We start from the raw sequence: 22,876 nt of genomic DNA, 5'->3' as shown, positions 1-22,876 counted from the left end.
CTGAACCTTAACTCTGCCCCCTCGTGCACATGCATTACGACACCATCCTTTAATTGCATGATCACATATTAATTTTACCTATATTGGTCACCAGTGAGGTTTAATTCCAGAATGTAAGAAAGGACAGGATTGGAGGGTGGAATCAGCATGGAAATTGTGATCAGGTGAAGATTGAAGACAAGACTCTGTGGTCTCCTGGCTCCTAGCCCCGTGCACCTTCCCCAAGGCTGCAGGGTACATTGAGGGTGACCTGCTCCTGCTCCCCACACTGACACAAACAAGCTGTGAGCTGCACGATGATTGGCCAGGCTGACGGTCTCCGGGTTTCCTCAGTTTTGCAGGGCCTGCTGCTTACCTTGGTTGCGTTAGATTTCGCCTGCAGATTAAAGACAAGGTGTGATGGACGCAGGAAGAGACAAGACATGTCAACTTCCTCTAGCTGCAGCCAGCAGCTGAGTTCCTTATTTGGGGCTCGGTGGAGCTGGTCACCGGGGTGTTGGTGGCAGTGCTGTGGAGTCCCTCACTGCCCCATCATGGTATCTGCTCTCACCATCCTCTTCCTCGGTAAGTATTGCAGACAGCCAAGGCGTGTGCCCATGGGGGGTGGGGTCTGAGACCAGGGCATGTGCCCAAGGAGGGACATGAGACCAGGGCATGTGCCCAAGGGGGGATCTGAAACCAGGGCATGAGCCCATGGTGGGGATTTGAGGCCAGAGTGTAGGATCCAGTTGCTAACAAGCCGTCTCCTCCCCAGGCTGCTGGCTGACCCTGTGGAGCGAGGTGTCCGGAAGTGAGTATCTGTGCTGCTCAAGGCTAAGTATTAACAATGGGGGAGGTGGAGGAGGCAGCAGAAGGTAGAGAGGAAAAGAACAGCTGAACCTGGAACCTTCCCCCAAAACTCAGTCGAGATTGACCCCCAGGGGCTGAGATCAGAACCTGGCTCACAGGTTCCCTGTAGATGCACTGAGGTGTATGTTACCCTGGTGCTGTCCCTGGGGCTGGGCGTTAAGGGCAGGTTACAGACACACACGGAGGGGTTTCTGTCTCCCCATCTCACTCCTGTTTGTGTGTGAATGCAGAGCTTCCTGCGCCAAGACCCTCCATCTCTGTCAGCCCCAGCGGGGTGATCGTCCTGGGGGCAACCGTCACCATCCGCTGTCAGTGTCAGTGTGAGGCCAGGAAGTTATTTCTTTATAAAGATGGAATCCAAATCAAGGAGCTGGATGCTGGGGCCAGGGATGAATTCACTATCCCCAGTGCCAGACGTGGAGACGGAGGGTTCTACAGCTGTAGATCTCACTCCAGATCGGAGCCGCCCACAGATCCCCGTGATTATGTACGGATAGTTGTAGCAGGTGAGGGTCCCAGGGATTAGGGACAGAGGGCTGGGGGTTCCCAGCTGCTGTAGATTCAGGACTGACACTGGGGGTGGGGGAGAATTCCTGCCCCCAGAGATCCTTGTGGTGTCACTTACTTGCCTGTGTCTCCATTTCCTCTTGTATGAATCATCCTCCCTGCACCTTGTGTCTGGTTAGAGAGTCAGGGTTGGCGATTTTTCCCCTCACTATGCCTGTGCAGCTCCCAGCACTTCTGACTCCCAGCCCCCCAGCTCTAACCACTAAATACCACTCCCTTCCCAGTGCCAGAGATAGAACCCAGGCATCCTGGCTCGGGTTGGGGATTGTTAAGTGGATAGACAGGTACAGAGGGTGAATCATAGAATATCAGGGTTGGAAGGGACCTCAGGAGGTCATCTAGTCCAACCCCTGCTCAAAGCAGGACCAATCCCCAGATTTTTACCCCAGTTCCCTAAATGGCCCCCTCAAGGATTGAATTCACAACCTTGGGTTTAGCAGGCCAATGCTCAAACCACTGAGCTATCCCTCTCCCCTCTGGATTTAGGTCCTCAGGCAGTATTGGTCATAGCTCCCGGAAAGCTCTGGGATCTTGGAGAGGATCCTCTGGCTGCTTTTCTCCCAGGCGCCTCGTGTCTGGGATCGTGCAGTGAGGACGAGTGCAGTGACTGTGCCAGGGTCTGTCTCACGGCCTGTCTCCTTCTCACGGCAGAGCTCAGCTACCCTAAACCCTCCATCTCCCTGAACCCCCGCGGGGAAGTCGCCCTGGGGGAAACTGTGATCATTCGGTGTGAGTGTCGATGCCAGAACACGACGGTCCTCATGTATAAACTTGGAAACCCAGACGTACGGCGCTGGGCAGAGATTGCTGAGGGTGTGGCTGAGTTTACCATCGACAACGTGAGCTGGAGAGACACAGGGAGCTACAGCTGCCAATATGGCATCGAATCGGACCCGCCCGTCTGGTCGCATCCCAGCGACTCCGTGGAGCTGATGGTAGCAGGTGAGGAGCCAGCTCAGTATCTCTGTGCTGTGACAGGGTTCCCGGGGTGGGTCTGTGAAACCGCTGGACTCTCTGTCCCACCAACCTGGGGTTTCCCTCGCAACTGTGATGCTGATGTCAAGCTACAAACTCTGGCAGGTCCTGCACTTACCCAGCCATCCGCAGCCAGGGACACACCCACCGGAGTGACATGAACAATCTCCCAGCCTCTCACAGACCATTAATAGGGACGCGCCAGCCAAGTCCCTCCCTGATCCCCAGCCTGGTACCATCCTGCACTGGTCAGAAGCCTGACCAGTGTCTGTTCATTACCCAGTCCGGCCCTCCCTCGGTGGGGAGAGGACACACACCAGCCTTTGCAACCTGAGCTGAGATTTCCCAGGCACTTCAACAGAAACACACTGTTTGAGGTCAAATATAAAACAGATTTATTAACTCCAGAGAGATGGAGTTGAAGTGATTATAACTAGCTAGAGATCAGAGTCAGTTACTTAAGAAACAAAAATAAATGAACAATCTGAATTCTACAAACTCACCAGGATTTGAATCAAGCAGCATCTCCCCCTGGTAGCTGGCACATAGAGATCACAGATCTTCAGTACACAGACTGGAACTGCCTTCTGGCCAGGACCACCCTCCCCAGTTCAAAGTCTTTGTCCTCCAGACGTGTTTCCAGGTGTTGAGTTGTGGGGGGAGTGAGGCCAACGGATGTTGTCACTTCCCCTCTTTATAGCTTCTTCCAGCTTACTGGGAAGGTCTTTTGCTAACGGTGGGTCGAGCAGTCTCCATTGTCTGGACCAGGGGGTAGGCAACCTTTCAGAAGTGCTGTGCCGAGTCTTTATTTATTCACTCTAATTTAAGGTTTCGTTTGCCAGTAATACATCAGGCACCAGCCTGAATCCCTGGGTCCCGTCCTCTCCATCAGCCCAGGGAAAAGCCCCCATTGCCGGTTGGCGGGAGGAGAGTTTCCCCATATAACTAACCGCAGACACCAAGGCTCCAGCTTTCTCAGCACCCCTGCCTCTGCTCCTGACAGTCGCAGTTTCTATCCCCACAGGGGGACCTGACCCAACTCAGCCAGGAACGGCGCCGGCTCCCACCTGCCCAGTCAGCGTGGGGCCAGGTACCAGGACTAGGGGCAGGAGATCGCCATCAGCACCCCTAGAAACAGGTTTGTGCTGCCCAAGGAGCCACCACTGTGGGAAGCCACAAAGTGCTAGCTGTGTGGGACAGGGGCAGATCCCCATAGCAAATGTCCCATCTGCGCTGAGACCCCTCTGGCTCATTTCATATGCTGGGGGGTGGTCACTGGACAGCTGCCAGATTGGCTTGGTGGGGGCAAGGCCTGGAAAAGCTTCCTTTCAATGCACAGCCCCACCCCTTAGGCCCCACAGACTGGGATGCTATGCTGCCCCCTGGCACCACAAAGCCACACATGTGGGGCACAGCTCAGTGCGTATCCCCCTGGGAGAATGGCGACGAAGAGCCGGGGATCATGGTCCCATGTATCCGGTCTGTCTGGCTGCGACTGCAGACAGGCTGGGGGAATGGTTCAGAAGCAGGGCTTCCCCTCTGCAGGGGTGCTGCCCAGCAAGGGCATTAACCCTGGAACCTATCAGTTCACACCTGAACCCACCCATTCAGAGTGACACATTGTTGACTCTGGAACCTAACAGTGGCTGTTGCGATGACAGCACCATTACGTCTACCACGGCTGATTGCTTCAGAGGGGCGTGGTTCTCCCAATGATCTCCCAGCACAAGGGTGTTTCCATTTTGATGATTATACAGTTGGTGACTCTATCTGGGGGCAGCTGGGGCTGTCAGTGGTCATGGGGGGTACCCTGGAGCTCCCTGCAAAGCAGCCAGGGGCGGCCAGCATGGGAGGCGGGATACCAGGTTGATGGGCCCATTGGCCAGAGCTGGTATGGCCGGGCCTGGCTAGTGCCATGGTACTGGGGATGGAGGGGGAGGAAGGCTGGAAATGCCTTAGACAGACAGACAGACACTGGAGGAGCCTGGGACCAGTCAGCCTGGGTCAGAGCCAGGTCCACCTACAGCAGTCTCCAGTTGCTGTGGATGGGTGGATATAGAGGGGTGTCTGTGTGTGGGATCGGGAGATAGATGGATAGACACAGGCAGGAGCAGCAGAAGTGACCCAAAAGTGTGTGTGTCGAGGTGGGGGGGGCACAAGTCCCTGAACCATGGCCCCACCCTCCAGCGTCGCACCGGTCCTGAGGCCCAGCCCTCATGTCACCCGTTTCCCTAAAATCCTGCTCCCCTATCATCTCTTCCCCAAAGACCCCTTTCTGTGTCGCTGCCTCCCACCAAGACCCCCCTCCACTAGCTCCTCTCTGCCCCCTCCCACCCGCCCTGTTATGGTGCCCCAGGAGAGAGCGGGGTGGGTGCAAATAGATTAGATAGAGGGAGTGGATGGGCATATGGGGCTGTGATGGTTTTCTGCCGTGGGGAGCAGAAAGGGGGTGGGGGATCTCTGTTCATCTGACTGAATAGTGACCCCTGGCCCCACCCCCTGAGATCAGCTGCTGATGACCCCTCCGCCTTTGTCACCCCCAGATTACACTCAGGGCAACATCGTCCGTCTGGCCCTGGCGAGCGGGGTCCTGCTGGCTCTGGCGCTGATCCTGGCTGAGGCTGCCCCAGGATGGAGATGGGGCAGATGCTAGGTGAGGTGACCCCCACACACATGATTCCCCCCACTCCAGCCTGGCTGCCCCAGCATGGGGCAAGGGCAGTAGTGTCACCATCACCCCAAGCAATGTGACGCCGCATTGTCAGGACAGAGCCAGAAGGACCAGTGCTGAGCCGGCCCTGCTGAGTGGCCCCCAGGGATTTGGATGGACCCGGCTCTGTGTGGGGCTGGGGAGGAGCAGTGCCAGGGCCTTCATGTGGGGGTGGCGGAGATGGCTAATGGCAGCAGGATGGGGAGCCTGTGCCACAGGGTGCCCTCGGGGAGATCTCCGGGGCCTACAAGGCGGCTGGAGCCATGGGGACATGGGGCACCCTAGGGGCAATGGCTTGTGGGCAGCACCTCCATACCCATAGCCTCCAGGACGTGCTCTGACACAGCCACGCTGGAGAAGGCATTGGCTCAACCCCCCAGCCTGAGCTGCCTGAGGGTTGTTTGCACTATTGTGGCTGCTGAGTCTGCGAAGCGGCCCGGCTGTGAGCTCACACGTAAAACCCATTGGCAAGTTCCCCAGCTGTGCCAAGGCCCCGAGAACCAGGGGAAATTGGGGATGATGCTGAACGTTGTAACCCGCTAAGAGAACCAGCTGGGTTGGTCTGACCCAAAAACCCCGCTGGCTACAGTCCCAGGACTGCCGACATCGCGCTGGGGGAAAACAGAAGGTGGAACCAGGAGTTAATAGCCCCAAATTGGCAGGAGGGACTTTGGGACTAACTGGGGGGCAAAATAATGAGGGGGCAGGACTATGCCACCCACGTTCCCCCTTGATGGGTTTGTTAAAAAGAGACATTGGTAAAAACCCCACCATGGCAGGGCCTCCCAGAGGATTCAGGGGGCCTGGGGTCTTCGGCGGCAGGGGCCCCTCGCCGCTGAATTGCCGCCGAAGACCCAGCACTTCAGCGGCGGGTCCCAGGGCGGAAGGACCCCCACCACGGGTCTTCGGGGCACTTCAGCAGCGGGTCCCAAAGCAGAAGGACTCCCCATCGCCAAATTGCCGCCGAAGACCCAGAGTGAAAGAATCTCCGGGGTCCCGGACCCCGCGAGAGTTTTCCGGGGCCCCTGGAGTGAGTGAAGGACCCTGCTCCAGGGGCCCCAAAAAACTCTCGTGGGGGCCCTTGTGGGGCCTGGGGCAAATTGCCCCACTTGCACACACACACCCCCCCGGGCTGCCCTGCACCATGAGACTCATATCTCTCTCTCCTCTTCCGTCCCACCTTGCATCCAGGCTCAGCTTGTCTCATCATCTTCCCCCAGCTCATCCCCAGACCCCTCAACGCTGCAGCCCGCTCGACGCGTCTAAAGGACTCTCTCCCTGCGAGGTTGGAGCCGGCTGGCCTGGCTCTTGTTTAAGGACCTTTGTTTTCCCCTCTGCGAGCTGGAAGTCGTCCTGTTGCCATGCCCTGCAGCCCCCAGCCCTCAGCGCGGATAGCTGATTAGCAGCGTCCCAAAGGCTCTGGAGATCCTTTCCCCTTCCCTGGTTGTGCTGTTTTCCTCCCTGCTGTGTGTTTCCTCCTCTCCAAGCTCACGCTCCTGGCTTTCCATCGGATGCTGCAGTCGGGTGCATGGCACCATCCCACCTGCCCTGCCTAAGAGGAACAGACCCAATGTGAGGTCAGCCCAGCCCAGATTGTCACCATCTAGAGTCTGAGCAGCTGGGGTCGGGGTCGCCATGCAGCCACTTGTCACTAACCCACGTCCAGCGCCCGACACGATCCCCAGAAGCCCGATTTCACCCCCGTTTCGGTCCTGTCTCTCCCCCACCTCCCGTCTCTCCATTCGCTAACGTAAGGGGAGCGTTGGCCCCTCACTGACATTTAGTGCATTTCTGGGCCCTCTCGCAGTACCAGAGAAAGGAACTGAGCTAAGATTTCCCAAGCACATCAACCAAAACACACTGTTTTAGGTCAAATATAAAACTAATTTATTAACTCCCAAAGGAGAGATTTTAAGGAATTATAAATTGTGAGCATAGAGATCGGTGTTGGATACTTAAGAAATAAAAATATATTCGCAGTCTGAGTTCTACAAAAAAAACAGGATTTGAATCAGGCAGCATCACCCCTTGACAGATGGTACAAGCCGGTTACAGATCCTCAGTACACAGACTGGACTAGCCTGGGACCACCCTTCCCCAGTTCCAAGTCTTTGTCTTCCAGATGTTCCTCCAGCTGTGGGGAAGAGAAGCTGAGGGATGATGTCACTTCGCTTCTGTTATATTTTCTGCCAGCTTGCTGGAAAGAGCTTTGCTGTGATCCAGGAATCCGGCAGTCCCCATTCGTCCAGCAATCTCCATTGTACACAGTCGCTGGGATAGTGGATTCTCTCCTCGATGGGTGTGGATGAGCCATTGACACTGGCTGGCTGGTCCTTTGTTGCAGTTGAGAGGTTGGCTGTGGGTGTCTCCCAACCTCACAACACATTTCAGTAGTGCCACAGCAATGCTTCGTAACTTCCCATACCAGGATACCACCTACAATCCAACAGGATATTCATGTTGAACAGATCAAGACTCTTAAAATGATGTCTCACAAGGAATAATTTGTACCCAATGCATCATAATTCCGTCACAGTGGTGAATATGGAGGCTCCAGGGTGCTATCTTCAGGTACAGACTGTAACCCTGTGGGATCACTGCAGTGCGGCCAGGGCCTGGGCAGGAGGACTGGGAGGTGTGAGGAACAAACTGTGAATTTCCTTTCCCGTGCAGAGGCGGCTGTTCGTGGTGTCCCCGTGACCGCAGGGAGGGGTGATTAGTTTCCTTTAACCTTCCCCATTTTTACTTATTTTTTATGAGTTGCTGTGTAATAAATTGTATGTGCTCTGAACTCTATGTAATGATCAGTGGGTCAGGAAAGTGACCTGCCCTAAGTGACCACGAAAAGACTGGGGGTTGAGCCCCCAGGGATCCGGGGCCCAGCCTTGCCAGGGTTACGAGGACTCTGCTGCACGGAAGGGAGGAAGGGGAGCCCTCGGGGTCAGGCAGGCCTCTGGGTAAAGGGAGTGGGAGGGAGGACTCAGATCCTTTCTCTAGCCAATCCCACCGGGGCAGGTATAAGCCAGGAAAGTTCCCTACAATAGCAGGACCCTTCCCCCGCTTACACTAGGAGCAGGGTCAGCGGCCGCCCTGCCCGTCCGACCGAAGAGTGAAATGAACCGGTTCTTCCCCCCACAAGCGACTCTGCTCCGGTGACTCCTGAAGGAGCGAGACTTGGAGCCGGGCTGACTCTGGCTCTTGGCCACGGTCGCTCAGCCCCCGTTTCAATAGACAGGCCAGGTTTGATTCCTTGGCTGTGGGGTTAACTCGAAAGCTTTGCCTGTGAGTGGCTGCTGCTGGAGGTTTGCCCAGGAACCGAGTAGAACCAGGGGCTCGGTTGAAAACGAGCCCCATACCCCAATCTGTGTAACGCTGGAGAAGGAGAGAGTTTCCCACCCCCCTGAGCCCTCTGGGCCTGAGACCCTCTGCAAAGAGCAGCCAGGATGGGGGAGTTTGGGGAACAGGCCGATGGCAGGGGGCGGGGAGGATTAGAGGGGAGACCGGCTGAGGTCAGGGAGGGAGTGGGGGGCAGGAATTTGAGGGGACACAGAAAGGGGGTGGGTTGGTGGGTGTTAGAGGGGAGACATGATGGGTGTTGGAGGGGAGACATGCTATGGTTGGGGAGGTCACAGCAGGGCAGGACAGGGAGTTAAGGGGAAATGGGGATAGGGGTTGGGTGGGTGAGTGTCAGAGGGGAGACATGACGGGCGTTGGAGGGGAGACACGCTATGGTCAGGGAGGTCACAGCAGGGCAGGACAGGGGGTTGAGGAAATGGGGATAGGGGTTGGAGTGGGGATGGGGCAGGCGGGGAGATGGGCCGAGGTCAGTGCTGGGAGTGGGGGACAGAAGTTTGAGGGGACATGGGACGGGGCAGAAAGGAAAGGAAATGGGATGGGGTTGGCGGGGCAGAGGTTGGATGGGGATGGGCAAGGGTGGGGGAAGGGCTCCCCTCTCACACAGTCAGGGTGGGCAGATGGAGGGGATTGTTTTCCTGCCAAAACTCTGGCTGAACTGGGGCACCTCTGGCCAGCTGGGAGGGGAGCGAGGGGCAGGTGACGGCCCCCCATGGCTATGGGGCAGTGTCATAAACAGATAAGTAAGAGTTAATAGAACAGAAGTGCTTCATATCTCTTTGCCTGGAAGGGGTTAACAAAAACAGTGAGCCTGGCTGGCACCTGACCAGAGGACCAATCAGGGGACAGGATACTTTCAAATCTTGAGGGAGGGAAGTTTTTGTGTGTGCTGCTAGTTTTTGGTTGTTGTTCACTCTGGGGGCTCAGAGGGACCAGATGTGCAACCAGGTTTCTCTCCAATACAGGCTTTTTTAAGTTGAGAATAGTGAGTACTAGGTAGATCAGGCGAGTTAGGCTTATGGTTGTTTTCTTTATTTGCAAATGTGTATTTGGTTGGAAGGAGTTCAAATGTGTATTTTGCTGAAAGGATTTTAATTTGTACCTGTATACTTAGGCTGGGAGGGTGTTCCCAGTGTCTATAGCTGAAAGACCCTGTACCTATTCCATTTTTTTAAATTTACAAAGATAATTTTTACTGTTTTTTCTTTCTTTAATTAAAAGCTTTTCTTGTTTAAGAACCTGATTGTTTTTTTATTCTGGTGAGACCCCAGGGGACGGGGTCTGGATTCACCAGGGAATTGGTGGGGAGAAAGGAGGGAAGCGGGAGAGAAAGGCTAATTTCTCTCTGTGTTAGGATTACTTTCTCTCTCAGGGAGAATCTAGGAGGGGAAGAGAGAAGGAGGGGAAAGGTGCATTTTCCTCTCTGTTTCAAGATTCAAGGAGTTTGAATCACAGTGATCTTCCAGGGTAACCCAGGGAGGGGAAGGCTGGGAGAGGCCATGGTGAGGGAAAGGGTTTACTTTCCTTGTGTTAAGATCCAGAGGGTCTGGGTCTTGGGGGTCCCCGGGCAAGGTTTTGGGGGGACCAGAGTGTACCAGGCACTGGAATTCCTGGTTGGTGGCAGCGCTACAGGTTCTAAGCTGGTAATTGAGCTTAGAGGAATTCATGCTGGTCCCCCATCTTTTGGACGCTAAGATTCAGAGTGGGGAATTGTACCATGACAGGCAGATACACTCTGAAACACTCATGAGGGGGGGACCATTGTCCCCCTAGCCCCCTAATGTTCACCCCACTTTTGTTGTCTCACCCCCCACATATTCCCCTACTCCCCACAGCCCCCACCCCCCTGCAGCCCAGGTAGGCGCCATTTTCCCAAGGGCAGCCTGACATCAAGCCCACCAGGGGCTCTGGGATATGGCGGCCATCTTAACTGAGGGCGGAGAAGCATTAGAGGGGAAACGAGGCAAGGGATAGGCTGTGAGGGAGGATGGACTGTGGGGAGGGAGGCTGTGTGGGTGATGTCACACATGGGCAGGTTGGCAGGCAGGTTTCAGAGTCAAACCCTCCAGCACCAGGAAATGCCACAGTTACAGTTTCCTGACAAACCTTAACTCTGCCCTCTCATGCACATGCATTATGACACCATCCTTTAATTGCATGAGCATGTGTTAATTTTACCTACGTGGGTCACCCGCCACTTGAACTGAGAGAAAAAAGGAGGCAGAAATTTCATGGAAATAGTGGTCAGTCAAAGATTGAAGATGAGGCATGTGATCTCCTGGCTCCCAGCCCGCTGGACCCTCCAGAAGGCTGCAGGGTACATTTGAGGGTGACCTCGCAAAAATGACACAGACCAGGTGCAACCTGCATGATGATTGGCCAAACTGACAGTCTCAGGGTTTCCTCGGTTTTGCAAAGACCTCTGCTTACTTTAACTGCACTAGATTTCGCCAGCAGATTAGAAACAAGGTGTGATGGATGCAGGAAGAGAGGAGATATTGTCGACTTCCTGTAGCTGGAGCCACCAGATAAGTTCCTTATGTGCGGCTCGGTCAAGCTGGTTGAGGGGCCCCTCACTGCCCCATTACGGAATCTGCCCTCATCCTCTTCCTCAGTGAGTATCGGAAATAGCTAGGGCATGTGTCCATTGGGGGGGATCTGAGACCAGAGTGTAGGATCCAAGTGCTCTGGGATCTGGTCCCTAATGACCCATCTCCTTTCCAGGCTGCTGGCTGGCCGGGCAGAGCAGGGTGTTGGGACGTGAGTATCTCTGGGGCTAGGGAAACTTTAGTGCTAAGGACCGGGGAGGGGAAAAGAGGAGCTGAACCCTGAGCCTTCCCCCCCACAAACTCTAATCCATTCCCCTGAATTTACCTAGCGGGGCTGAGATCGGAACCTGTCCCTGCCTCCAGTGCAGTCAGGGGTGACTCCAGATTGACCCAGGGGGCTGAGATCAGATTCTGATGGGTGTGGTTCGCAGAGGCGACAGGTCGGAAATGCCTTGCTCACCCTGCTGTGTGATTCGCAGGGACTGTGATGACGGGGTGGTCTCTGGACACCCAGGGGCTGGGTGGGGGCAGGATTCACAGACAGACACCAATAGGGCAGGGCTGGCACCTGCCCCACTGACCTGGTTCTTTCTTAATCCAGAGAGAAAGTTTCCCAAACCATCCCTGTCTGTGAGCCCCAGGGGGGAGACTGAGCCAGGGGGGAAACGTCACCTTCCAGTGTGTGGGTGGGCAGCCAGGCAGGAGGTATGTTCTGAGTAAAACTGGAGCCCATATAAAGACGCGGGACCCTTCTGGGAATGAGGCTGAATTTCCCATCACCAGTGTGGGATGGGGCGATGGAGGGAGTTACACCTGCCAATATCACACCACATCACAAACCCCTGACTGGTCGAAGCCCAGCGACCCCATGCAGCTGGTGGTAGCAGGTGAGGGGACCGGCTCAGCGTCCCCACTCCCAGCCCCACAGCCAGCTGGACATTCAGCAGGGCTCGGACCCATTGGGACCCTCAGAGCCAGGCTCTGCCCTAAGTCCTGGGCCCAGCAGAGAGGAAGCCCATCCGGGGAGCAGGGACGGAGTCAGTGGGGGGTTCCCAGCCACTGGAGATTTGGGGACAAGGGAGGGGGGAATTGAAGCCCCCAAGGGGCCCTCAGGTGTCACTTATCCTGTCTGTGCCTCCATTTCCCCTTGTACGATTGGGGGATAATCATCCTTCCTGCAGCTGCTGGCTGGTTAGACAGTCGGCTTGGCTTTAGGCCAGGGGCTTTTTCTCACTGTGTCTGAGGAGCCTCCAGCACCTCTGACTTCCAGCCCCTCCCACCAGTCTAACCACTAGACCCCACTCCCCTCCCAGAGCTGGGGAGAGAACCCAGGAGTCCTGGCTCCCAGCCCTGCTGTTCTAAACCCCATTCTCTAGTGGATCTCCATCCTCTGCTGTAGCCACTAGCCCACCAACCCTCCAAGGCACTGGCTCAGGCTGACATCCCCTGGGTGGCCGGGTGGCCTAACGGGGAGAGCACTGGGGCCGGGAATCAGGAGACCTGGCTGCCATTCCTGGTATGACCGTGATTTTCTGAGGGACCTTGGCTGACTCTCTGTGCCCCTCTCTTTGCCTCAGTTTCCCCCTCTGTAAAATGGGGCTGATGCCCTGCCCCCCTCTGTGAAGCACTGTGAGATCTGCAGGTATAAAGCGCTGGAGAGGAGCCGGGTGTTACTTGACCACACACAATCTGGCCGTGCCCGGTGCTACGAGCCTGAGAACGGTGGGTTTCCAGCCCCTGCCAAAGATGTAGCACCTACTGGCAACTGCTGCGTACAAGACAGCGGCTGCGAGGGCCTGTGGGTTTGATGTGTGGGGAGGATACTGGCTAGATGGGCCCAGAGGTGTCATCCCATGGGGCAGGGTTGGGGAGCGGGAACACCAGGCTGGTGGGGGGGCCATTAGATAGATAGATGGGTACAGATTTTTTGCTCCATTACAAACTCAGTTCCTCTCCAGACAGGAATCAGGACAGGTCAAATGTTTCCCACCAAAACTTTATTTCAATGGAAAATTGGGTTTTTAACCGAACAAAAACGATAGCAGAAAGCGTCAGTTCTCCTGGAGATTTTTTTTTTTAAATATTTCTTGAGCAAACCAAAACTTTTTTGCCAAAAATGCTCAGCCCCATAGTTATTAAACCTAAAAATTTTGGCTGAAAACCCAAAATGTTCCATTTTCTCAAGAAAAATTTTAAAAAAAATTGTACAAAGCAAAATGTTGTGTGACCCAGTGTGCCTGGGGCAGCCGTCACTGGAAATGCCAAGGTCAGGGCAGAGCAGATCCTCCCAAGACAGGGGGATAATGCTGATGTTAAATATCCCCTCCAGTCACAAACTGTGCATCTGATCCCCCACCCTGGTTATCAGGGAGCCCTACAGTCCCCTTTCATAGAATATCAAGGTTGGAAGGGACCTCAGGAGAGCAACTAGTCCAACCCCTTGCTCAAAGCAGAGCCAATCCCAAATCCCTGTGTGGTTCTCTCAGGGACTGAACTCACAACCCTGGATCTAGCAGGCCAATGCTCAAACCACTGAGCTATCCTTTTCCCTGCAAAACTGCAACAAACTGGTAAACATTCCTGTCTCTGGCTCCCAATCAGCACCTAGGTCCTGTACAGTGAGAAGTTATTTAAAAACTCTGCTCACTCTACAAAATGTTCTTCTGACCCTAAAGGCTTGGCCATGTCACCCGAGGTTTGGATCTTACCCAACATACCACCCTGCCAGCCAATCCGCTAGTATCTAAAAATAAAGGTTTATTATCAAGAAAAAAGAAAGAAGAAGAAGAGAGCTGTTAAATGGTAAAGCAATCACATAGACACAGACGTCAAAGTCCATGAGGTTCCTGGTGGTATTGGTGAGTTTGCTGGCCTGAAAGTCCCTCTGGAACAGATCCCCAGCTTGGAAAGGTCACTCAGTCCTTTATTCAGAGCTTCGTTTGCAGAGCGGTTCCTCCCGCGGGACGAAGCAGGACTGAAGACAAACAGCAGAAGCTGAAGGTACCTTTTAATCTTTTGCCATGTGGCCTGTGCTTCCTTTGTCCCAAAGACAGGCTGCCCGGCACATGGCCTGGAAGGCTTAGAGTTCTGTCCAGAGGCAGCCCCTGCCTGCCTTGCTGAGTCATAAGGTGTATCTGCCTTTGCAAAATGGGTCAGTTGTATAGCTCAGTGGTTCCCAAACTTGTTCTGCTGCTTGTGCAGGGAAAGCCCCTGGTGGGCCAACCCGGTTTGTTTACCTGCCACGTATGCAAGTTCAGCCGATCGCGGCTCCCAGTGGCTGCGGTTCGCTGATCCAGGCCAATGGGAGCTGCTGGAAGCGGCAGCCAGTACATCCCTCATCTCTTGTCGATTCCAGCAATGCCTATTGGCGTGGAGCAGCAAACCGCGGCCACTTGGAGCCATAATTGGCCGAACCTGTGGACGCGGCAGGTAAACAAACCAGCCCACCCTGCCAGAGGCTTACCCTGCACAAGCGGCGAAACAAGTTTGGGAACCGCTGGTACAGCTGATGGTCTTTAATGGGCAAGGTGCTGTATGTTATTTATTATGGAAGCATCGAGAAGCCCCAGTCATGGCCCCATTGTGCTAACTGCTATACAAACCCAGGACAATCAGACCATCCCTGCCCCATAAACATATGAACCAGACGGCTCTCCATTCCTGTCCACTCTAGCAGTTCCTGTGGTTTCTAATCTCCCACAATGCACTGCTGCTAGCTTCTGAGCTAGGAAGTGTGGTTCAGGTACCCAGAAAACATTGCAACAGAACTGGACCAGGACAACGCAGGGCAGACCTGCACTTGTTTTGGCACTTATCAGCATGGCTTGGAATTGTTGTGGGGGCACAGGGCGGGTGGAGGGGTCAGCATGGCTGCAGTGCACTCAATGAACTTTCTCTGCATAAGATGACTCGTTACCAGCCTTTCAGCACCAAGCGGTTCAATTTTCCATTGCTTGGATGCCGCTTACTCTGCCTTGCACATCTGCGGATTCAACTCAAAAATTGACACCAGGCTCAGGCTAATTGCTTCTTTGGGATTCAAACTCCCTGGAGAATCAATTTGTGAATCGTCTCATTATGCCCAAGATCCTATGCTTAGAACCTTTGTCAAGCATATAAAGATCTTGAGAAAATGTAACTTTCTTCTAGTTCATCTGAACTCCCCAATTCTCTGCAGGCTGAGAAAATGAACGAATCTGCTAAGCATAGTGGTTAGAAAGTGTCTCAGGCCTGTCTCCTCTGATCTAGCAGGGGATGCTTTCCGTGTCATTTCCTTATTGAGTCGTTCTCTGCTCTTCCATTTCCAATATGCATGCCATCTGGACAAGCCCAGGAGCCTGGGTCCTTGTCTAGGACTCGCAGAAGGCACTGGAATTCGCACACAGGAATGGGGTCTGGAATAGAGGCTAAATTATATGGAGAAACCTCCTGCTAAAGTGATCAGCCAGAATTAATTAGATCAGCAATAGAAATCTTTTTTGGTACTTAAAATAATCATCTCTGGCTTTAACTCACCCAAACCGATGGTGTTCCAAGCACCTGACTTTATTGGGGATGCATTCTTCCAGTGACAGCCCTGAATTGCCTCAATATTGCCTGGCTTTCACATCTGAAAAGGTAAACGGCTCCTTAGACGTCTTAATTTCACACTCGCTGTCACTGGCACCCAGTCCCAGAAACCGGAAAATTTTTCATCTTTTCCCGTCCCAAGTTTTCTCAGGACTCTTCTTTGTGATTCTGCAGGATGCAAATTCCCGGGACATGCTTCTGCGAATCTCCTGACCACTGTGAATCCTGGGGCTATGGAATGAGGTGAGTCACTGGGATTTTCCCTTCACTCCATGTGCAGAATTGCCCCTGTTTGATCCGGTGTATATATTTTTGTTCTGGTTTTCTCTTTTTCATTCCTACATATATCAGAAAGGCATTTTGGTACACTTAATTAGAAACAATCATTTATTATTATTATATTTATTAAATATGATATGTGGTCCCATCAGTAGAATCATGTAGGACTGGAAGGGACCTTGATAGGTTGGCTAGTCCAGTCCCCTGTACTCAAGGCAGGATTATATGCTTGCTCGATTGGGTCTGGCTTTCTTAAAACCACATTGGCTGCCATTAATGATGCTACCATCTACAATTTCTTTTCTGGTTGCACAATGAGAATATGGATTTAGAGGCTCTATTTCTGGCCAGTCATGATCTACACTCACCTACCTGTGGAGGAAATATCTGATCAGCAGCAGCTTTTCCAGAAGAAAAAAGCATCAAGAGATGTGATGGTTAGAAACGGAAATGAGAAAAAATCAGCCTTGAAATAAGGCACAAATATTGAACCATGAGGCTGATTAACCTGTGGGACAATTCAATAAGGGACAAGGGGGATTTTCCGTCACTTGAAGTTTTTAAATCAAGACTGGCCTAGCTTGATCTGGTCTGGGTTTAAAGCAGGGATGACCTGGGAAGTTCTCAGGCTTGTGTTATACTGAGTGTCAGACTAGATCAGGGGTAGGCAACCTATGGCACGCATGCCGAAGGCGGCACACGAGCTGATTTTCATTAGTACTCACACTGCCCAGGTCCTGGCCACAGGTTCGGGGGGCTCTGCATTTTAATTTAATTTTAAATGAAGCTTCTTAAACATTTTAAAAACCTTCTTTACTTTACAGACAACAATCGTTTAGTTCTATATTATAGACTTATAGAAAGAGACCTTCTAAAAACGTTAACATGTATTACTGGCACACAAAACCTTAAATTCAAGTGAATAAATGAAGACTCGGCACAGCACTTCTGAAAGTTTGCCGACCCCTGGACTAGATGATCAAAGTGGTCTCATCCAGTCTTAGAATCTTTTACATTAGTTCCCTGGCGTATTTTCACATACTGAAGCAGCAGTTGGGAACTTTTAGTGTGTGGGGGCAGGTTCGAATGGCCAGTAAGTGCACAGCAAGCTTGGGGGCTGCAGATTTACACTCCAGCTGGCAGCGCACTGAGGCCGTATCTACTCTGTGGCTGCTATTATTATTAACCCTCTGGCAGTACCGTAGTGTGGATGCTTCCACTCAACGGTAGAGAGTTTTACTGACGATTTAGTTAACCCATCTATTCCATAGGTGATACCATCTTGACAGAAGAATTCTTACGTCGAAGTAGCTGTGTCTACAACGGAGGTTAGATCAACCTAACTATGGAGCGCAGGCTGCAAAATTTTTCACAGCCCTGAACACTGCAGCGAGGTTGATCATTTTTCAATATAGAACATAAGAGCAGCCACATTGAATCAGACCAAAGGTCCATCCAGCCCAGTATCCTGTCTTCCAACAGTGGCCAATGCCAGGTGCTCCAAAGGGAATGAACACAACAGGGAATCATCCAGTGATCCATCCCCTGTCGTTCATTCCCAGCTTCTGGCAAACAGAGGGTAGGGACACCATCCCTGCCCATCCTGGCCAATAGCCATTGATGGACGTATCTTCCATGAACTTATCTAGTTCTTTTTTCAACCCTGTTATAGTCTCGGCCTTCACCACATCCTCTGGTAAAGAGTTTCATAGGTTGACGGCGCATTGTATGAAGAAAGACTTCCTTTTGTTTGTTTTAAACTTGCTGCCTATTCGTTCATTTGGAGACCCTTAGTTCTTGCGATATGATAAGGAGTAAATAACACTTCTTTAATTGCCTTCTCCACACTATTAATGATTTTATAGAGCTCTATCATATCCCACCTTAGTCGTCTCTTTTCCAAGCTGAAAAGTCCCAGTCTTATTGATCTCTCCTCATATGGCAGCCGTTCCATACCCCAAATCATTTTTATTGCTCTTTTCTGAACCTTTTCCGATTCCAATGTATCTTTTTTGAGATGGGGCAACCACACCTGTATGCAATATTCAAGGTGTGGGCGTACCGTGGATTTATATAGAGGGAACATGATATTTTCTGTCTTATTATCTCTTGCTTTCTTAATGATTCCCAACCTTCTGTTTGCTTTTTTGACTGTTGCTGCACACTGAATTGAAGTTTTTAGAGAACTCTCCACAATGACTCCAAGATCTCCCTCTTGAGTGGTAACAGCTAATTTAGACCCCATCGTGTAGACAAGGCTTAACTCAGTGTTTAGAGAAACCCTGGGGCCTATTGCGTCCAAAGCACGTGTGTCAGTTTTGAAAGCACGACATCAGTTCCTAAGTTGCTTACACATTTTTTAAAATGTTGCCAGAGAGCTAATTTAATCCATGTACACTAAGCCACGTGCATCATTGTCAGGGTATGTGGGGGAGCGAGACCCAAACGGTTTTTAAAACAGGAGCTGGGCAGCATGAATGGGCATGTGGCTAAACTGTTAAATGAATACTCTGGAGATATGGATTCAGTTTCCAGATCTGCAGTAGGCCCCGTTTTGTGATCTTAGATAAGACCCTTTGCCTCCCTGTCCCTCTTTCGTCCATCTGTGAAATGAAAATACATTAGACCCCCTTGGTTTACTAACTGAGCGGGGTTTGAGGAGTTCATAGCATTAAAACAATCATAAAATTGAACCTCTCAAAATTACACAGGTCTGGTGTATAAACTGCCATATGGTGCTTTCTTCTTGTCTTTCAAGTCGTTGCAAAACAATTTCCAACAAAGTGATGGCATCAGAATGTGAAAAGACGTTGCTCTATTTTTCATCAATATTACTTTTGTCCGGTGATTTCTTTTTTTTAACTGCATCAGGGAAAGTAGTTTGTAAAGTTGGTTGTTTGTAAGACTGATGTTTGTAAAACTGAGAATCTATTCTAATAACAGCAACAGCTGTGTGAATCACTGATTGTTTTTGAGTCACTAGCAGTACCAATTTTATTAAAATATGCAGGTTTGGGTCAACCTGAAAAAAAAACGTTATGAAGTTTTTGGTGGATCAAAAAATAAAATCAATCTGCATTTCAGGCGGAACTCAACATGTTCAGTTTCAATTCAAAGCATCCGTGAATGTATTTTTAGTTATTTTTAATAAAATTAAAGGAAATTCCAAACCAAAATGTTATTCCAAATTGAAAATTTTGTTTCACTTTGGGGAAATTGTAAAAAAAAATTTTTTTTACTTTTTCAGGTTGTTTTGGTTTCGTTCTCTCCCCTTCCCCCCTCCACCTGACATCAGCAATTTGGTGACACCAACACAAGTTCCTGAAATCTGTTGTTTCATTTCACCCAAAAAAGTTCCAGCTGGAAGATTTCCTCCTGCTGTAATAACCCTTGTCCATTTACACTGTAAGTTGCATGGGAAAGAGACTATTGCCAGAGCACTTAGCACCCTCCGGGAAGTGATTTTGGTTTGAGCCTCATAAAAACATAACAGTGGCCAGACTGGGTCAGACCAAAGGTCCATCCAGCCCAGTATCCTGTCTCCCAACAGTGGCCAATGCCAGGCGCCGCAGAGAAAATGAACAGATAACATCAAGTGATCCATCCCCTGTCGCTCATTCCCAGCTTCTGGCAAACAGAGGCTAGAGACAGCACCCCTGTCCATCCTGGCTAATAGCCATTGATGGAGCTATCTAGGTCTTTTTTTGAACCCTGTTATAGTCTTGGCCTTCACAACATACTCTGGCAAAGAGTTCCACAGACTGACTGTGCATTGGGTGAAGAAAGACTTCCTTTTGTTTGTTTTAAACCTGCTGCCTATTCATTTCATTTGGTGGCCCCTAGTTCTTGTGTTATGAGGAGTAAATTGCACTTCCTTATTTACTTTCTCCACACCAGTCATGATTGTATAGACTTCTATTGCATCCTCACCTAAGTCGTCTCTTTTCCAAGCTGAAAAGTCCCAGTCTTATTAATCTCTCCTCCTATGGCAGCTGTTCCATACCCTTTCTGAAGCTTTTCCAATTCCAATATATCTTTTTTTAGATGGGGTGACCACATCTGCATATAGTATTCAAGATGTGAATGTACCATGAATTTATACAGAGGCAATATGAAATTTTCTGTCTTATTATCTATCCCATGGGAAGGCAACCTATGGCACTCGTGCCGAAGGCGGCACGTGAGCTGATTTTCAGTGGCACTCACACTGCCTGGGTCCTGGCCACCAGTCCGGGGGCTCTGCATTTTAATTTAATTTTACATGAAGCTTCTTAAATGTTTTTAAAACCTTATTTACTTTACATACAACAGTCGTTTAGTTATATATTGTAGACTTATAGAAAGACCTTCTAAAAACGTTTAAATGTATTACTGGCACGCAAAACCTTAAATTAGAGTGAATAAATGAAGATTCGGCACACCACTTCTGAAAGGTTGCTGACCCCGATCTATCCCTTTCTTAATGATTCCCAACCTTTTGTTAACTTTTGTGACTGCCGCTGCACATTGAGTGGATGTTTTCAGAGAACTATCCACAATGACTCTAAAATCAAAGAAACATAGAATAATAGAATATCAGGGTTGGAAGGGACCTCAGGAGGTCATCTAGTCCAACCCTCTGCTCAAAGCAGGACCAATCCCCAATTAAATCATCCCAGCCTGACCTTAAAAACCTCTGAGGAAGGAGATTCCACCACCTCCCTAGGTAACCCATTCCAGTGCTTCACCACCCTTCTAGTGCAAAAGTTTTTCCTAATATCCAACCTAAATCTCCCCCACTGCAACTTGAGACCATTACTCTTCGTTCTTTCTTGAGTGGTAACAGCTAATTTAGACCTCATCATTTTATATATATAGTTGGGATTATGTTTTCCAATGTGCATTGCTTTGCATTTATCAACACTGAATTTCATCTGCCATTTTGTTGCCTCATCACCCAGTTTTGAGAGATCCTTTTGTAGCTCTTCGCTGTCTGCTTGGGACTTAACTATCTTCAGTAGTTTTATGTCAGGTCCTAGTGCAATACAAACAACTGTACTCGATACATTTCGGTATTGTGCACAGCATTGTGTAGACTATTGTAGAAAACCGTCCATTTGCACATAATGCCTGGCTTTGCTGACTTTCCATGGCATGATGTCTCTCCTGTTGTTAGCCCTCAATGTAGTAACCATTCCTGCTGTCTCTTGGCAGTTGAGCCCTGGACTGTGGTACCATGGAAGGAGACAATGACTCTGTGGTGGCTGAATTCATCCTGGCAGGAATTTCTGGTGGCCCTCATGTGAAGTTCACCCTCTTTGGCTTCCTTTTTGCAATCTACCTACTGACCCTGGTCGGAAACACTCTCCTGATCCTGCTCACCAGAGTGGACCTCCGACTCCACACCCCCATGTACTTTTTCCTCAGTAACTTGTCCTTCTTAGATATCTGCTATATCACCAGCAATGCCCCTCAGTTGATGGTCCATTGCCTCTCCAAGAGACCCTCCATCTCCCTGGGCAGGTGCTTGGCTCAGATGTACATCTCACGCTTCTTGGGGATAACTGAGTGCCTTCTGCTGGCTGTGATGGCTTATGACCGCTGGGTGGCCATCTGTAAGCCACTGCGCTATTCCCTTGTCATGAGCAACAGGGTCTGCCTCCAACTGGCAGCCATGTCATGGAGTGGCAGTTTCCTCCTGTGCCTGTCTGATTTCCTGGCCAAGCAACCTCGTTTTTGCGGGTCCAACATCATCAACCACTTTGCTTGTGAGCTCCAGTCCATGCTGAAGTTGGCCTGTTCGGACACCCGCAGCAACCAAATCGTGATGATCAGCACCAGCGTCCTGGTCCTGCTGGTGCCCTTTTCCTTCATCCTCGTGGCCTATGTCCACATCATTGTGGCTGTGCTGAGGATCCACTCCACCCAGGGCAGGACCAAGGCCTTCTCCACTTGTGCCTCCCACATCACCGTGGTGGCCTTGTTTTACGGGGCAGCCATCTTTGTGTATCTGAGGCCTCAGTCCAAATCTTCCACAGATCAGGACAAGTACATTTCCCTCTTGTACGGAGCAGTCACTCCGGTTCTAAACCCTCTGATCTACAGCCTGAGAAACAAGGATGTGAAGGAGGCCCTGAGGAAGTTGGCAGGAGAGAAAATGAATTGCTGAGAGCTTCCGAGAGCTTTGATTCCTTTCTCCCATGTGTGCTTCACAGCCTTCTTCATGTGCCTCCTGACTTAACAATGTAGAGAAGCACAGGATAGAAAGTTGTAGAGGAACCTGATTCCTGACCTAAACCATGTTGGATGGTGAAGGAAGGATTCCAATTTCCCAGACTGAGGCAGATTTTATTTGTTTAAGTTTCACCTCGCATCTCTTTCTGTAGTAAATTTTAAGTGAGTAGAATGAAGGAAGATGGAAATAAAAAGTCAAAATATTAATTTTTTTCCTTAGAACAGGGAATCTTTTGGTGCAGAAGTGTCAAAATGTTATGTCTGACACTAACCTGTCTTCCCCTGAGCACTACTGTTAATCATGGGGAAATAATTTTCTGTGGGCTGAAATATATTTCCCCAAGGTGCATGCTAGTCACATGTTGTAATGGGTTCAGTCACAGAGACCCTGTAGCAAGGCCGAAGACTCACCAGCGTGGCGCCTCCTGCTGGTCGTCTGGGAATTAACTCTTTTCCAGTCTCAGAGTACCCTCTGCTGGCCGGTGTCTTGCCTACGTCAGGCCCTGTGTCCCTCCCAGACCCTGGTGACCTTTATTTTGGGGTTCTGCCCCAGAAGTCCCCACACTCTGGGTCTTCTCTCCCAGGGGGACCCCCCAATCCTCTACACCCACTTTGCCTCAGTGGCTACTGCCAGTCGTCATCTAGCTCTCATTCACTAGGGCAGCCTGCAGCCTGTAAGGGCCACTTATCACTTGCAAGGGGGTTTGGACCAGCTGCATAGCCCTAGGTGACACATCTGCCACCCCAGTACCTCTTTAGGCCCCCAACAAGGCCTGCAGGGGAGTTGCCAGGCTGGAGCTCCCCAGCTCCT

The 22,876-nt window shown here is 51.1% G+C and overlaps 2 protein-coding genes across 2 annotated transcripts; both read left to right on the top strand.

Moving 5' to 3' along the window:
- Positions 1-430: 430 nt before the first annotated feature.
- Positions 431-7,083, top strand: LOC127036592 (immunoglobulin superfamily member 1-like). The gene is made up of 7 exons (XM_050927634.1): positions 431-564; positions 755-790; positions 1,080-1,355; positions 2,068-2,358; positions 3,416-3,481; positions 4,935-5,044; positions 6,322-7,083. The coding sequence occupies exons 1-6, from the start codon at positions 534-536 to the stop codon at positions 5,042-5,044; spliced, it is 810 nt and encodes a 269-aa protein (XP_050783591.1). The 5' UTR covers positions 431-533; the 3' UTR covers positions 6,322-7,083.
- An 8,651-nt stretch (positions 7,084-15,734) lies between these two features.
- Positions 15,735-22,000, top strand: LOC127036581 (olfactory receptor 13H1-like). The gene is made up of 2 exons (XM_050927616.1): positions 15,735-15,816; positions 21,046-22,000. The coding sequence occupies exon 2, from the start codon at positions 21,068-21,070 to the stop codon at positions 21,998-22,000; it is 933 nt and encodes a 310-aa protein (XP_050783573.1). The 5' UTR covers positions 15,735-15,816; positions 21,046-21,067.
- The last annotated feature ends 876 nt before the right edge of the window (positions 22,001-22,876 follow it).

This window comes from Gopherus flavomarginatus, chromosome 18, assembly GCF_025201925.1.
Source record: "Gopherus flavomarginatus isolate rGopFla2 chromosome 18, rGopFla2.mat.asm, whole genome shotgun sequence".
In the NCBI taxonomy this organism is placed as follows: domain Eukaryota; kingdom Metazoa; phylum Chordata; order Testudines; family Testudinidae; genus Gopherus; species Gopherus flavomarginatus.
Note: the sequence above shows the minus strand (reverse complement) of the source record. Positions and strands in the feature narration are given on the sequence as shown.

Coding starts and splice junctions, on each gene's coding strand:
- LOC127036581 (XM_050927616.1), top strand. CDS start 21,068: ATGGAAGGAGACAATGACTCTGTGGTGGCTGAATTCATCCTGGCAGGA.
- LOC127036592 (XM_050927634.1), top strand. CDS start 534: ATGGTATCTGCTCTCACCATCCTCTTCCTCG. Junction 565..754: donor TCTCACCATCCTCTTCCTCG/GTAAGTATTGCA, acceptor TCTCCTCCCCAG/GCTGCTGGCTGACCCTGTGG. Junction 3,482..4,934: donor CCCAGTCAGCGTGGGGCCAG/GTACCAGGACTA, acceptor TGTCACCCCCAG/ATTACACTCAGGGCAACATC.